At 34.8% G+C, this 16,966-nt stretch overlaps 1 protein-coding gene across 2 annotated transcripts in view; it reads right to left on the bottom strand.

Moving 5' to 3' along the window:
* Positions 1-16,966, bottom strand: part of ANGPT1 (angiopoietin 1) — a 251,656-nt gene that overhangs the window by 49,695 nt on the left and 184,995 nt on the right. For both annotated transcript variants that reach the window (XM_004282936.4, XM_012537839.3), the window contains exon 5: positions 5,765-5,892. In XM_004282936.4, the coding sequence (XP_004282984.1) occupies positions 5,765-5,892 (128 nt within the window). The remainder of the gene's footprint in view (positions 1-5,764; positions 5,893-16,966) is intronic.

A 16,966-nucleotide genomic window follows, 5' to 3' on the forward strand; every position in this document is an offset into this window, starting at 1 on the left:
AAAACAGATAAGAGTGAGTGAAAATGTCAAGGAAATATTTTGTTAGAGGAAACTAATTTCACTTGTTTTTAAATTATATTTTACCCTGCCTTGACTGGTTATTCTAGAATTTTTTTTCCAGATTTTGATTTCCTAATGGACACTGATTGATTAAAAGTTTGCCAAACTGTGTTTGCAAACCTATAAAGTCCACTTAACACAGTCAGGGAAAGGAATAACTACATCTATAAATATAGAGTGTGTAGAGAAAACTGTTCTTTACAGTTTTTTTATTACTATTATCTATGTTATTAAAATTCTATGCACTTAAAAAGTTTTAAAATCACTCACTAATTTTAGAAAAAGACAACTTTCCTTTTAAACAAAGGTATCTAGTGACTTGAAAATGTTAAGATGTGTTGGGAGTACTTCTTAGGTAAAGACCCAGAGAAAGTTGCCCAGAGGAGAGAGAAGTTACCCAGGCAGATTACAGCCTTTGGAAGCTAAAGTGCAGAGAACTTAAGAGGTTAGACTTACGCTCTACAATTCTTATTAGGACTCAGTAATAACAGCAAGGATAACAGCTGCCATTTGTGGAATGTGGACACAATAGAACTGAATGACACATTGGTTAGGGGCATGGACTCAGGTGCAACATTGCCTGTGTTCAAGTTCCACCTCTGCTCTCTCAAGCTATGTCATGGATCTTTTGCAAGGATTAAATGAGTCAATGCATATGGAGTTTTTAGAACAGTGTTTGGCACATACTAAGCTTTGTCATTAATCTCTTAGATGCATTTTACAGATGAGATAATATGTATTTATATTGTGCACATGTACTCTATGTATATAATATCTCATATATTAATAACAGCTATTATATATATTTCACATAATTTATTATGTATAATTTGTTATGAATAATATAGAACATATAAAGCCAAAATATATAGATATTCAATAAACTGTCCTTATGATTACAATTACCAGCTTCTTGTTAATAATACTGGCAACACCAATCTTTGAGCATGCTTTTTAGTGTACGTGTATATGTATATATATATATATGTATATGTACATATATATATGAAGCTGGATTCATGCTAGCACACACACACAAAAGACCATGTTATTTCTAGTCAGAAGAAAAATAAAAAGTCTATGCTTAACAGATGAAGGAAGTTAAAAAAATTAGGTGGTTGGTTTCAAAAGATTTGAGATATGAAAGGACTTGAAAAGTTCCTTCGCCAACATGGTATGGTTTGTGCTATCTGGCAGTGTCCTTCCTATAGACACAGGCCCCACTACATTTACTATGCCTGTTGCATTTATTGATCATATGACTTGGGCTTAACTCTATTCGAGAAAAGATTGAACTGGCTCCTATCCCAGGCAAGGTCAAAGCTTTCAAGCATTAAATATCCTTTAACATAATATAACGATTTAAACCCAAACAAAAAGGGGAAATTCGATTCACATAGTTCTTATGCTTTTATGCCATGTGCAAGTTGGAATGATTAACCTTGTGAGTGTTAATTATTTTTCCATAACCTTAAATAAAAAAGGCTCAATACATTTGTTATAGTCCTTTTCCAAGAATTAGGGAAATTATAAATTCAGAAACAAATTTTTAAATATTTTACGATAATCAGAGTTATGATTTAATGGTTTGTTTTAGTGAATGAAACTAAGCTGGTTATAGTACATTTGGTTTTAGAAACATGAAATAAAAGGAAAAATCCTATTCCCTACTAACATGCATTGAAGGGAATTCAGAGAGGAAGATAACCATGAGCCGTTAATGATGAAAAAGAGTAAAAAATAAATATATAAATGATCTAATTCTCATTTTCTATCTGCTTGAAAATTTTAATTGTCCTAGAAAACTGCCTTTGGCTTCCATGTCATATTTGAAAAGATAACACTCTTCTAACTTTTGCAGACAGTCTTTCTTGGCAAGGAATGATGTCAGTCAAAACAACTGTGTAACAATTGTGTATACTTGCAACTCTCACTCTGCCTAAAATTAATAATTCCTATTAATAGTTTTTGTTAATTGCCTAAATAGGCCAATTTAATTGATTGATCCATATCTTATATCATACATAATTGAACTTTTTGTTTTGTTTTTATATAGGCTTGCCTTGAGTTTCTTACCCTTGCTAGAACTTCTGCAAGCATTAAAATGAGCAAAGTTTTTGTTAAGCATATCCACGATTAGCACCAAACTTTATAGCTCCAAAGTATAATCTACATGGAAGGATGAAGGTCCTAAAGATGCATTTTCCAAGCACTTTTTATAGAACTGAGAGGATACCAATTATTTATATCAAAATAAGAAAAGAAAATGAAGAAGTGGGATGGCTTACAATCAGAACATAATTTTCTGACAATAAACTCTTAGCCGTGTCATTCACATAGGTTCCTATAAAAAATTATGAATGGTACGGCTTCAGTCAATACTAATATAAGTAATTATCCTACTTAGTCCCCTCTTAAGATGGTACAGTCTAGAGTTAATTCCTTTGTTACAAAGTCTGTGTTCAATATTTACTATGTGATTTGGGCAAGTTATTTTTCTAAAATAGGGATATTGGGAGCACCTATATCATAGAGTTATTGAAAGGAGTAAACAAGTGAGGATATATATCTAAAGTGCTTAGAATAGAACCTGGCAAACTGTAAATACACAGTACTTTTGAACTATTATATTAATCAGTTTCTAAATTACATTGGGGAAGTTCGCACAATATTTGTTCTCACTAATGTTAAGCTATGTGAATATAATAAGGGATTTAAAACAAAACTTGCTACCTACCAGAAAGGGCAGGTGCATCAGCCTAAAGTATCCATCTCCAGAACAGAACAATATTACTACTTGTGAGAGGATCATGATCAGAAAAGAGAAAGAATAAAACAAGGGAATGAACACTTAAGTCAAGAGGAAGGCCAAAGTCTTTCTTCCTTATGGTCAGTTATCTCCCCCTCTCACCATGCTCTGCTATTATTTCCAATTAAACTAAATCTAATGACAGTACAAATGACGTGAATTTATCCTTCTTCCATCTGAAGCGCCATGGGGCTGTTTCTATAGTGATAAAATTTGCCTCTTACAGGCCTGTATTGATATGATTGCTAATCTGTTTGGGGTAATATTTTTCCCTGGGACTAAATCTAGTAAGTTTAATTTAGCAGGTATTTGGCATTTGTTGATTTAATGTTTTAGATTTTTTTTAAGAACAACACCGAAGCTCTATAATATGTAAAATTCATTATTTTGCAGAGGCGTAAATTTAAATCATGTTATCGTTGTGAAACCAACATAGAAGTCAGCCACTGAACTAGTGAACTGGATCCTCTAACCCACTCTTTCATGTAATCTTTTAAAAAAGCAAATTTATTTAAGTTTATAAGTTATTGTTCAAGTTTATGAGTTATTATTCAAGTTTATGAGTTATTCAAGATTATGAGTTAGGATACTTTTCTTCCACCCTAACAGAAGCAGTGGTTCTGCAAACAGCCTGTGCATTATTTGCATCTCAAAACATTTTGAACTAGAATAGAGTTATGAATTTACATGACTTAAATTTAATGGAATGGTCAAACTTTACTTGTAATGCTCTCACTAAGGGCCACGTGGTAGTATTGGTGACGGACTGAAAAAGATTCTGAAAGTGTAAAAGTTAATCTAAAAACTTTAAAAATTATTTTATTTATATATTCATACATATAATTATTATAATTATTATAATTATATAATTATTAACAGTTTAAAAGGAAGATCACAATATTTTTAGTTAACTTTATTTTTATAGTCATTATGTTAGAGGGGACGTGACAATCATTTAGGGGTTCTGTCAGGTCTTGGGCAGCAAAACAGGTAAATTGCAGAAAGTCTTTATGTTAGCTCCACTTCTCTCCCCCAGGACAGTTTCTAACACACTTCACATGCCATCTGTATGGTGTGTCAGTGTGTGGGTGTGCATACATGCCTGTGCACATGTATGAATTGAATTTAAACTTAAGTATGATTTTAAGATATCAGTAAGCAGAGTAGGAAGGTTTCCTGTCATATGATCCAAAGGATTCAAAAAGCTCATTTTTACAATAAATTACCCTCTCCTCTTTACTCCTAAACTTGCTATTGTACCTTCACATTTTTTTTTTTTTTTTTTAAGATATGGAACACCCGATTCAGTGAAATTTTGCACAGAAGCCCAAAATGAAATACAGTGAAACCATACTTCTCTGGTAGGTGACCCAGGTAGCAATGTCCATAACTGCCTGCCACCTTTTTTACCCCCTGCACTTTCTCTATCTCTTCCCCCTGTTATAGGTCAGTATGGAAGACCTCTTTTCAGAAGAAAATTTTGTTCCAGCAAAGGGAAAAATCATTGAGCTAACTTAAACCACTAATTTTCACTGAAATCAGCAGAGAGGATAGTAGAGTCCAGACTCTCCCTCTTGACATATGTGTGACATCTGTGACATCTGGCAAACTGGTCTCCATGATCCATTTCTCTCACCCATCAAAGGAAACTAACAATCAGAATGACTAAGTAAGTTAGGTTTACTTACTATATACTACACAGAAGTGTTGGTATTATCATCAGCAGGTCATTTATTTATTCATTCATTTCAGCACATATTTACTGAGGACATATTATGTGCCAGAAACTATTCTGGGTCCTGGGAAATCAAAGATGAAAGTAAAATCCTTGCTTCATAGAATTCTGGTAGTGAGAGAGTCATGCAAAGTTGCTTGAGGGAATCGGGGAAAGCCTTCCAAGAGCATTTGCACAGTACCCAGAGGAAATGGGGACAAAGGACTGGTAATTTAGGTGGGGCAATGAAAGGAGAAAAATTGTTCCATCTTTTGAGGATAAAGCACTGCAAGGGCAGGTGGTCCTCTTGGGGTCTTGAGCATCTGGCTAAAGTTTTTTATACGTTGAAAAACAGGGCTTTCTTCAAGGCTCTCCATAAACCCTGCTTCAAGCAGCCTCTATCACTACACTTCTACAGTATGTTATAATTTCTGCGTAATTGTCTGTCTTCACCACTACACTGGGAACTGTTTTATATTATGTCCCTAGTCATTTACTGACAAATAAATGACATACACTTAATATGTATTGAATGAAGGAATGGATGGATGATTTAATGAATAAATAGGGAGAAAGTGTATATAGAGGAGGTGTGACAGCAAGACAGTGTTTTCTTACTTCAGAGTTTACTTTGGATTCTGTTCAATATACTGATGAAAACTATCCTCCAACACACTCTCTTAGGTAAATATGAAAAGCAAATCCTTTCAAGATTATGAGTTAAGATCGAATATGTTTCTCTACCCAAATAGGAGGAGTGGTTCTAGAAACATGTCTCTAGCTCTCTCTCCACGGTATTTGAAATGTAGATGATGTGTACCATCTGGGTCCTTGGGACTTTAGAAGATGGTTCCTAACTCATCTCCATGCACTTGAAGTATATGTGACTTCAACATGTAATCTGTACAAGGCAAGCATTTACGAACAATGGGACATTCCAGGAATGAGCAGAGAGTAAATGGAAAACTGTGTGTGAAATAGGGATGGGATATGTGAGGGTTGGAAGAGGTCTGTACAATAGGGTTTTCATCTTTTATGGACCTGGGAAACAGAGTATCTTTGGGAGAAAAGAGCTCAGGCACAAATATTTTCAGTTTAACAAGCCCACAAATCAATCTGATTATTCAGCAATTCAACTAGGATCTGCTTTACATCTCATAAACAAACACTTCTGGTTTTACCTTTTTGGGTTCTGGCATATTATTAATATAAATAGTGTAGATTCCACTTTTATTAAAACCAGCTTGATATACATCTGCACAGTCTCTAAATGGCTTTTCTTCCTCTTTTTTTCCTCCCTTTAGTAAAACTGCAAAAAAAAAAAAAAAAAAAGATTGCAATATGTGAATATCAGTACCATTAGTGCCCAAATGGACTCTAAGTATAGGTAAGCAAGTCTTCATTTCCTCCAAACAAATGTCAATGTTGCATTTATTGAAAAATCAATCATAAGAACAATACTAGATTTTGAGGTGACTCACAGAATTACAAAACTATAGGAAAAATATGTGATCAGTTTATAACTGAATACTTTTTATATTTTGCTTAATTTCTTGTTTTCTTCTCTATCACTTCCAGAACATCAACTCAAGGGACAAATAATTTGATCATGTAATACCTGCAATTGGTAACAATTTTGTCAATGTTTCTAAAATTTCTAAAACGTTCTTACCTACATTTCATAGGAAAGTTTGAAAAATGCTAAAGCATTTTTGGAGGAGGGAGAGGTGAAGATAAATTCAAACATAAAAATATAATATGGAGGTTTAAGATGCTAAAAGAAGGTTGTACTGTTTTTCTGTGGCTTTATATTGAAGAGCTCCTAGAAATTTTTATTTTTTAAAAACTCTCAAAATAATTAAAAGGTAGAAAGAAGTCCCTGATCCAATTTAACTATCTAGAATGAAAAGGGAAGTAAACTTTGTTTTTTATTTAATGGTCTGAAGTTAAACTATCAGGTGGATGACATACAAATAGAAGAAGAAAAATTAATAAAATTTGGCTGGGCTTCCCTGGTGGCACAGTGGTTGAGAGTCCGCCTGCCAATGCAGGGGACATGGGTTCGTGCCCTGGTCTGGGAGGATCCCACATGCCGCGGAGCGGCTGGGCCTGTGAGCCATGGCCACTGAGCCTGCATGTCCGGAGCCTGTGCTCCACAATGGGAGAGGCCACAACAATGGGAGGCCCGCGTACCGCAAAAAAAAAATATAATAAGATTTGAAATTAAGTTATATAGGTGGAAGAGCTCAGTAAAAGCTGGAAGTCAAGTGGAAAAAGAAATTTAATTAGAGATATAGTCTCCACTGAGAGGAACTTTATTTCATTCATTGAGCTTCAACCACCATTAAGTTCTTATTAATGAGATCAAAATACAAAAATGCCTCATTTACTAGTCCTCAGCTAAAGATATGGGTGGTATCTTTATAAAATATTTATGATTTAGTATTTTCTAATAAATACATGTTATTTAAGCAATTTGTTTCATTAGCCTAAGAATATTTTATAATCTTGCCCTTAAAGTCTCTGGTTACTTAATAATTATCTGCTTTCAATCACTCTGAGTCACTATGGTATTTTAAAATAATAATATCAAAGGTAAGCTATGAATCAGTGCTTTTAAAATGATTTTAAATGTTCTAACAATCTAAAATACTAAACTGATTTATATTTGACACATGGTGTTACTAATTTATAGGTAATTAAAAATTAACAGTCTAATCTTTGTAGAAAGAATGACTATCTCAATATAAATATTTCAAATTTTCAAAAATTACTATGGTTCAAGGAAATGAAATATCCATGTCATATATGTTGCTATAACAAAAATATAGAATTATAACATTTAATAGCATTATGGTTCTCTACATAGCTCCTGTTTGCACTAGTGGTTTTGCCTACTTATATTAAAAGCTACTTCTAAACACCACCCATCACAATTGCAATATCAGGGACTTCCCTGGTGGCACAGTGGTTAAGACTGCGTGCTCCCCTACCTAAGTGTCCGTCATTGGATGAATGGATAAAGAAGATGTGGCACATACATACAATGGAATATTACTCAGCCATAAAAAGAAAGGAAATTGAGGTATTTGTAGTGAGGTGGATGGACCTAGAGTCTGTCATACAGAGTGAAGTAAGTCAGAAAGAGAAAAACAAATACCGTATGCTAACATATATATATGGAATCTAAGAAAAATAAAAAGGTCATGAAGAACCTAGGGGTTAGACGGGAATAAAGACACAGACCTACTAGAGAATGGACTTGAGGATATGGGGAGGGGGAAGGGTAAGCTGTGACAAAGTGAGAGAGTGGCATGGACATATATACACTACTAAACGTAAAATAGATAGCTAGTGGGAAGCAGCCGCACAGCACAGGGAGATCAGCTCGGTGGTTTGTGACCACCTAGAGGGGTGGGATAGGGAGGGTGGGAGCGAGGGAGACGCAAGAGGGAAGAGATATGGGAACATATGTATATGTATAACTGATTCACTTTGTTAGAAAGCAGAAACTAACACACCATTGTAAAGCAATTATAGTCCAATAAAGATGTTAAAAAAAAAAAAAAAAAAAGACTGCGCACTCCCAATGCAGGGGGCCCAGGTTCGATCCCTGGTCCGGGAACTAGATCCCACTTGCATGCCACAACTAAGGAGCCTGCCTGCCAGAACTGAGGAGCCCATGTGCCACAACTAAGAAGCTGGTGAGCCGTAACTAAGCAGGCCACCTGCTATAAGTAAGACCTGATGCAACCAAATAAATAAATAAATATTTAAATAAAAACACACACAAAAAGAACAATTGCAATATCAACACAAAATAAGTAATCAGAGGATTAACATTATATGATGGTGAAGAGCATTGCATAGAATGTATGCAAATAGCAATTAAAAATGAATATTTATATACTCAAAAGCTACTTTTAATGGCACTGGGCATGTCAGTGGATTATACAAAGGTCTTGTTTTCAAAAACATCAATGCATTTCACTTGTGCTTACTTATTTTAAGCTAAATGGACTATTATTTTTCTAAAACTAAACCTTCCTAAATTCTAAATGCTTGCTCTTCTGTTGAAAATAACCAAATCAGATGCAAAAAAAAAAAAAGGATGTAAAGAAATACTAACTAAAATTTATAATCCCTTGAGAGGATGAACAAACAGGAAGATGTGGTCAAGAGGAATTCAACGGTAAACCCATTTTTCTTTTTTGGGTGAGAGGTGGGGATAATCATTTATCTAAAGAAAGAGAAAACGTTTTCTTGTTCAATGTACCACTTCCTGCCCTCCCTTATTTAGTTATGTAAGGAGAATGCATTCCCTTCCCACTTCTCTGCCACCTCCCTTCCCCTTTTCTTTTCCTCTTCAGGATGAAGTGGGTGAAAAGACTGTTGTTGGGGAAGAGGGAAGCTATTTCACACACTTTTTCAATAACACAGAGAAAAGGAAAAAGTTGGATATTATCTTATTTTTCTGGAAACTAATTTATAAAAATGTTCAAACTATGGATGTTAAGTCTTATAACTGGAAAAATGGTTTGAGGAGTCTACCATAAAACGTACAGTTAGTGCTATGGTTATACTATGGATTCGTTGTTGTCATTGTGGCAACATATCTGATATAGATGTTTCATTTTCTTGAAATATAGTTTCATATTTTTGAAAAATTGAAATACATTCTTTCCAGATGATTAGACTGCTTGTTTTTAATTACTTACTAACTAGTAATATTATGCTTGAAAGTTTGATCCAGGCTACATTTTAGAGTAATATAGCATTTAAAAGCAATTTAAAAGTTTCATTCAGAGCTTACCTTTAATATTTGTATTATATTCTATGGTCTGAAGACCCCTTCTATAAGGGTAGATTGACTTTCAGAGTTTTGCTTTCTCTTTTTAATCTATAAAGTGGGGAATTTATACATATCTCTGAGGCAAGTATGTGAATTACATAACGCAGAGTGACTGAATTATAGTAAGTGCCAAGAAATGGTAGTTATTGCTGTTATGATAATAATGATATCATCAATGGCAACATTACATTCTTATTCTTTCTTATGGAAAGGACACTCAGGCTGTGGAAGGCTAGCCAACCCACTCAGTGGAGTGGTGGATGCTGCTGTTTTCTACCCTCAAATATAAATACTGTAGCTGACGAAATGCAGGGAAGTTACAATTGACTGGTTACACTTAGGATTATAATGAGCTGGCCTCTCCTTGTCAGAGCGGGCTAATAATTAGCTTATTTCATTCATTGACTACATCAAGGCACACCATTGTTAAGTTTAAGTCTAAAAAACCCAGGTAATCTAATCTTGCTGTATACTGTAAGCTTTATTTATTAAGAATTAAAGATTATTTCAGATGAAATGATATATGATGTATATACCATATGCTGATTGTAGAGATTTAATCTCATAGCTTCAATTTTCATGCCTATTTTCTTCGTTAAATATTGGAGAATTCTGAAATTCAGTGTTATGGTTAGATATTGTAAAACTGGACACACAGTAAACATTTTAAAACACAGAAAGACAAGAACAAAGATGAATTAACTGAACATTGCAAGTGTCAGAACTAAGGATAAATTTTTGTAGAAGGTCTTGAGATTCAGCAAGATGGAAGATAATGCCTGGAGGAATATAAGATAAATGACAAGAGACAAACATGGAAAACCTGATGGAAGAAGATAAAAGAAGCATCAACTGGACAGAGCAGGGAGGAGCAATCTTGATACTTGATACAGGTGTTTTAGCTATATCTGTAAAAGTGGTTTAACTTATAATAATACACTGGTTTAAAAGCTGGTTTAAAAGCATGAATTCTTAAAAAATGATCTTTACATCTAAAAGTTCCGCCTTTGATCACATGCTCTTATTTTTTCCTTTCCCATTCTTTAATTCTTAATGAGTTTGTCTTTCTTCTAATTGAGAGTCTAGATCCCCACCATTACTATGTGCCTCTTCCTAGCCTCCTTTTTCCTTCTTCCTACCTTCAGCCTGAGAGTGAGGCATTTAAGCACAGTTCGGGTGGAATTGCTAGTGCCCTCCTTCCACTGTCCTTTCATCCACTAACCCCTTGTATGGGTAAATCCTGACCCAAGGAAGCACGTTTATTCACATTCTCACCCCCATTTCTAGACTGCAAACACTAAAGTGAGGCTATTTAATGCCCTTCAAATGTGTACTTTCTAAACTGAGCTGTGTTCTCTATGCTTCTCAGTCAAACCCTTGGTCATTTCTAACAGACTTTTTATTACATTTCCTGAAAAGTGTATTTCAAATCTTTCTACTTTTTTCAAGATTAAATCTCACTCCTGTCTTCTCTATTTATATATGACATTGTTTTATGTTTTACTATGACGATCAAAACCATTTAAAATAAGTCTCCTCTACCTTTTTCCTCTACAGAAGTTGTCTTTGCCTATCTTTGCCCTTGCCTTTTGTGTTGAGCTCTCTTAGTCCCTTTTCTACTTCTCTAATTGTCCTTTCTCTTTCCTCTTCATTGCGTTCTGTTCCTTTCCCCACCTACCAATAGATGCTCACCAAGATTCTATTCTTGGATCTCTATTCCTTTTTCATCTGCTCTTTTTGCAAACCAATTTCTACGGCTTCAAACTTTCACACAGATTTCTAAGATACAAGCATTTCTGACACCACGTATTTGCTTCTCTCATGACCTCCAGATCCTCATTTCTACTTGCTTGTTGAGCAGTTCCTGATGCAACCCCAACTTTCATTTGTTTATTTTACCTAATATTTTCTTCCAAAACCGATATTCTCTTTTTCTCTTACTGATCCCACTATCCTTCCTCAGTTGTCATCATTAAAAATTAATGAAAGCCTAAATATAAGACAAATAGACTGAGACTTTTAATTTGTCTCAATTTAAAAGACTGCCTCCTGTCCCTTCTTAATTTAACCCATCCTATATTAACAATTTCAGTAAATATTGATTAAACATCTGCTATTTGCATGACTTTTTCAAGATAATGGAGATACAGACATAAGAAAACCACAACCTGTCCTTAATGTGATCACAGTCTGATGAGAGAAAGACCCATTAGTAGGTCTTCCATAATATCTCATGATAGCTACATCTATGATTAGTATCTTCCATGATAGGGAAAAACCCAACTCAAGCTGGCTGAAGCAAAACGATAATTTATTGAATCATGTAATTCAACAATCTAGGATAGAGCTTTAGGGAAAGCATGATCAGGTTTCAAACAGTGTGATCAGGAATTGGTTTACTTATCTTTTTCTTGACTCACTTGTTGCTGACTCTCTACCTGGTCACAAGATGGCCAGCAACAGCTTCTCAGTCTAATGGTACCAGTTTAAATATAATACCGAACAGAGATAATGCACACAATTGCTGTTTTGGAGATATGTATCAAGTGCATTGAGAGTAGGTGCAGAGACTACACTCTATTTCTGACCAGGTAGGCTTGGGGAAGGCTGTTCAGAAGAGATAACACCTGAATGAATAAAACATGTAAAAAAGCTATCTGAACTAAATTTTAAGAGCTTGGTATGCCAGTTCAAAGACTTTACCCACATCAATATCAGCAAATAAATCTTAGGAAAGTCTTAGGAAGGAATCATTATTCATCCCTTATCTATACAACCAAATTTCTGGGATCTAAAGGGAAAGAACAGGGACATAAGCAGGTGCATGTTTGTCTTTCACCAGCCAACATTCAGCCAATGAGCAACCTGAGACGCTGACTCCAGCAGCTGTTAGCTTTATCTGGCCCTTGCCTTCATTTGCCTACTCAATTCCAACCCGGATGGCATATCTACCACTGGGCTGACTTGAGGGAAGAACCATGAAAGCTAAGGCAGAGGGTCACTTCAATTCAGATGAACCCTCAAGAGAAAACTTCCTGGAATGTGGAATTGGTAATTCTGAGTCTCAGAAAACGTAGTAGAGAATGCAGAAGACAATTAGCCTTGCTACCAGAGGCAATATAAAAACCAGGAGCCCTTGATCCTACTTAATTCCTAATAAGTTGCTATAAAGGGATCAATTCTTCAATTATTCTTTTTAAATCTTAGATGTGGATAATCATTCATATATCTCCAGTATTTAGCAAACATCAGAATGTATGCAGATCATGTTATTGGTTTAAGGATATTTCTTGTGGTACTTTTTGGGCCATTAGCATTAAGGAGATCATAGTACTAGGAATTGACCCTAGCCCGTGATTTTCACACAACAGGTTACTGAAGGTAACTGAACGTACAGATGAGTAAAATGGCATATCTGACAAGGTGCAAACAAGCAAAAAACTGATTGCTTAAATTCTCTAGTCTTCAGCCAGGTGTGTGGGTATTTCATGGAAAGGCCATTTAAGAAATTCCCTGGTATCCTAATTTACTTGAAAGGACTTCTAGAAGTAGATGAAGGTAATATTTTGCATTTCAAGGGTGTAGAAAATACGTTTAAAGGTTTGTAGGCAATATTCAATATTTCAATATTTTGTGGGTGGGCGAGGAAGACCTACTGATGATTTCATAAATACGTATCACATATGTATAGCTATATAAACACATACGAGTTTTAAGCTTATAAATTAAAACTTTCAAAATTGGTATTTTATTTCATATAAAATATATGTATATGAACCTAAATATCTGTGGGTTGATATCTCAGCATGATTGTTTTTAACCTACAAAAATGGCAATTACCTATTTTTTAATCTAATATATATATATATATAAAAAACATAAATTGCTATGTCACAATATAACAAACATATTTATAAATACTTTCAATCTGAAGTCTTTGGTTAAGTAGCTAAAGGCTTCCTTTTTAAAAATCTACTGTTCCTTTTCCTTTTAACTGTGGTATAAGGGAACACTTGAACATTGTTTACTTGCTGCATTATTATTTTAATTAAATTTTTTATAAAAAGAACTGTTTTTATTCTAATTTAAATTCTTTATGTATATATATTTTGTAGCTAATGTGTAAAATCTTAACTATCATCTTGGTGGAAATATAATAATCATGATCATAATAAAATCAACTAGCATTCACTGAATACTAATTATGTGCTCAACTCTGAATTTCTTGTGCTAAGTATGTTTTATATGCTTTATTTCATTTAACACTCATAAACATCTTATGAGATGGATTTGTCAATATATCATTTCATATATGAGAAAACTGAAACTCTGAGATGCTATCTAACTTCACCAAAACTTATAAGTAGTGGAAGTCTTTAACTGTAAAGCCAAAACTACTTCTTACTGGCTTCTAAAGTACGTCAAACCCAAACAGAACTCTAATATGTTATTTGTCACAGAGTGAATCCCCAGCAATACTTAGCTGAAAAGGTCCCACCCTTGGGTCTTAGGTGAATCAGGACAGGCCTTAATTTTGAATGGGTATAGGCTCTTCTCATTGGAAGCAGGAAGTATGGGAAAATGACAGGAGGCAGAAATGACAAGAAAGAAGAAAAATGTTGAGATGAAGATAGAAGAGAGGAACAGGTAGCAGAATTTTCTGTGAGATGGGAGCTCTTAGCAGAAATATGAAGCAGTGATGGCCCACAACCTCAAAAGCAAACAGAGGATTAGGAAGTAAGAGGTCCCTGAGCAGCCACATTGGATTTAATAATGTCCATACCCTAAAAGTCATGCTGATCAGGATTTACCCCCATTAGTTTTAGATATTATTCTCAGAAGCCTAATTATTGATCCCCCAGCCTATGGACCATTTGCTAGAAGTTACAAGTTTAGAGGAGGGCTGGTTGGGGAGATGAGAGTGGGCATATGTCTGTGTTTGTGCTCATCTTCTAGAATCAGGCCTGAAAACAATGAGAAAATTGATAACTAAAAGCTTTTTTGTGGGTATGAGGAAAAAATAGTAATTTTTTTAAAGTAGGCAAAAATAAGAAATGATAATAGTTTGGGCAAAATATAACATAAGGGATAAATTATATACTTTTAGAAAGGCATCATGGCATTATGGTATAAATTAATTCATGCTGATGATAATGAATTAAATTATTAGAAAAATCTTTTATGAAAACACTGCAGAAAATTTGCCATTATGATATTTTAAAATTTCCTTAAAATTTTACTACTTAAAGAGATACATTATGTGGAAAATATATTACTCATTACATATAATTGTAGGTAAATATATACATTTAAAAAATTTTATCTCTCTTTAATTTTTTGATTCTTACAAAGGAGTCATATTTAAAATAAGCCCTACACCCCTGCAATCAACTGTTCAGAGAATTTTTTTTTAACATCTTTATTGGAGTATAATTGCTTTACAATGGTGTGTTAGTTTCTGCTGTATCACAAAGTGAATCAGCTATACGTATACATACATCCCCATATCCCCTCCCTCTTGCATCTCCCTCCCACCCTCCCTATCCCACCCCTCTAGGTGGACACAAAGCACCGAGCTGATCTCCCTGTGCTACTGAGACGTATAAGGTACACAAACACTTAAATCCATGTGGACATACATAGTACCCTATGTCATACGTGGATTGCTAATTTTATGGTACTTGTTTCAGTGTGGAATAATGAAACGTGAAGTAATTCTACATATTTCTACTTTTGTTTGATTAGTGCATTTAAATAAATTTTCTAACACTCGACTAATGTGAAGTGACTCACATATGTAACTGAATGTATACAATGCATATTACACTTAGAGCAGCTAAGAATGAAAAAAAATTACTAAAAGTTGAAAATGGATTTACACACAATCTTTGTTTAATCAAGTGATCATTCACTTTTTATAAAATTCATTTCTGTGTTTTCCCTTTGGGCACCCTGATGGGCAGTTATGAGTGCTACATGATCCTTGCCATTTGTTCAGAAGGTCATTTCATTAACAAAGATATTTCAGGTGTTTCATGTGTTTTAATTTTCCATATAATGTCTTCAGCCTGACTGGAATATGCTGATTTTGAATAAATGATTTCTCACACATGTGGGAAGACTTAAAGGGCATCTTTTGTGCTCTGAGTGAACAAATAATTGATTTCAGCAAAAGCCATTAAAAATGGAATGAAAGTCCTTGGGCAATGCTGTAAAACATGGAGAGCAGTTGCCAGATGCTTTTGAAAACTGACCAAAAAAATGCCACTTTGAAGTTTTAAATAAATAAAGGCTGACTGTCACCATAGGTATGTCACTTTGATTCTTACTCTTGTGGTGAGATATACTTGACGAATACTACTTTACTACCTGCGGGTATACATGGGATTCTACTCTATCTTTGGGTTTCCTCAGTCATTATGAGTGACATAAAATCAAGAGAAGATATGGAATGATTGATAGGAGTCATAAAATGCATGAGTTTGTCTAGGACACCAGGCAAACTCTAAGGTGTGCAGTACTTTTATGTTAAGCAACGTGGCAGCAGCACTGGGAATAGAAGTCAGTTGTCCTTCTTCCTGTTCTTTCTAGGCTACCATGCCCGCCCTCTTGATGGCATATGTCATAGCTGCTCCAAGACACTGGTGAGGAAACCACCTCAATCTAAGTCCTAGTTCTAGGGACATGGGCTGGATTAATTTTGGTGGAGATTTGGTTTATTTGTGCACTTGCGAGTGTGTATATGGGGCCAAAGCAACCGGCAAAACCTTCCTTTCGAACAAAATTGTCACTTAAAATTAAACCCACAGTTCAAATTCACTGTTCTAAAGGCACTCACACTGATTGTGAAAACAGAATGTTCACACCTAAAATTAATTATAAGTACACTTAAAGATATAATAAAATTAAAAGGTTTGATTTAATTGGTATTAAATTTAATAATTTAACTTTATCATAAATTCATCAAAAATTTTATGATTTATTTATCTATTCTTGGTAGGTCACATATTAGTGTGATTCCTTACCAGAGATGGTCCCACTCAGAATGTGAACATCCAAGCCAGTAGTAGGATGAGATTCCAATGTACTTAGAAGCAGTCATATTGTTGGTATTCTTTAGTTGAAAATAAATGATGAGCTCCCATAGGAAGCTAAAAAAATTTTTTTTAAGTTAATTTTTGGCTGCATTGGGTCTTCGCTGCTGCACGTGGGCTTTCTCTAGTTGCGGCCAGCGGGGGCTACTCTTTGTTGCGGTTCACGGGCTTCTCATTGTGGTGGCTGCTCTTGCTGCGGAGCAAGGGCTGTAGACATGCAGGCTTCAGTAGTTGTGGCGCACAGGCTTAGTTGCTCTGCAGCATGTGGGATCTTCCCGGACCAGGGCTTGAACCCGTGTCCCCTGCATTGGCAGGCGATTCTTAACCACTGTGCCACCAGGGAAGCCCTCTACAAATGTTTTTAATCATCAGTTTTAAAAGCTTCTTAGCATTTGACTTTTAGAAAAATCTTAAGCTAAAAGTCAATCTTTTGTTTA

This window comes from Orcinus orca, chromosome 17 (assembly GCF_937001465.1).
Source record: "Orcinus orca chromosome 17, mOrcOrc1.1, whole genome shotgun sequence".
Classification (NCBI taxonomy): Eukaryota; Metazoa; Chordata; class Mammalia; order Artiodactyla; family Delphinidae; genus Orcinus; species Orcinus orca.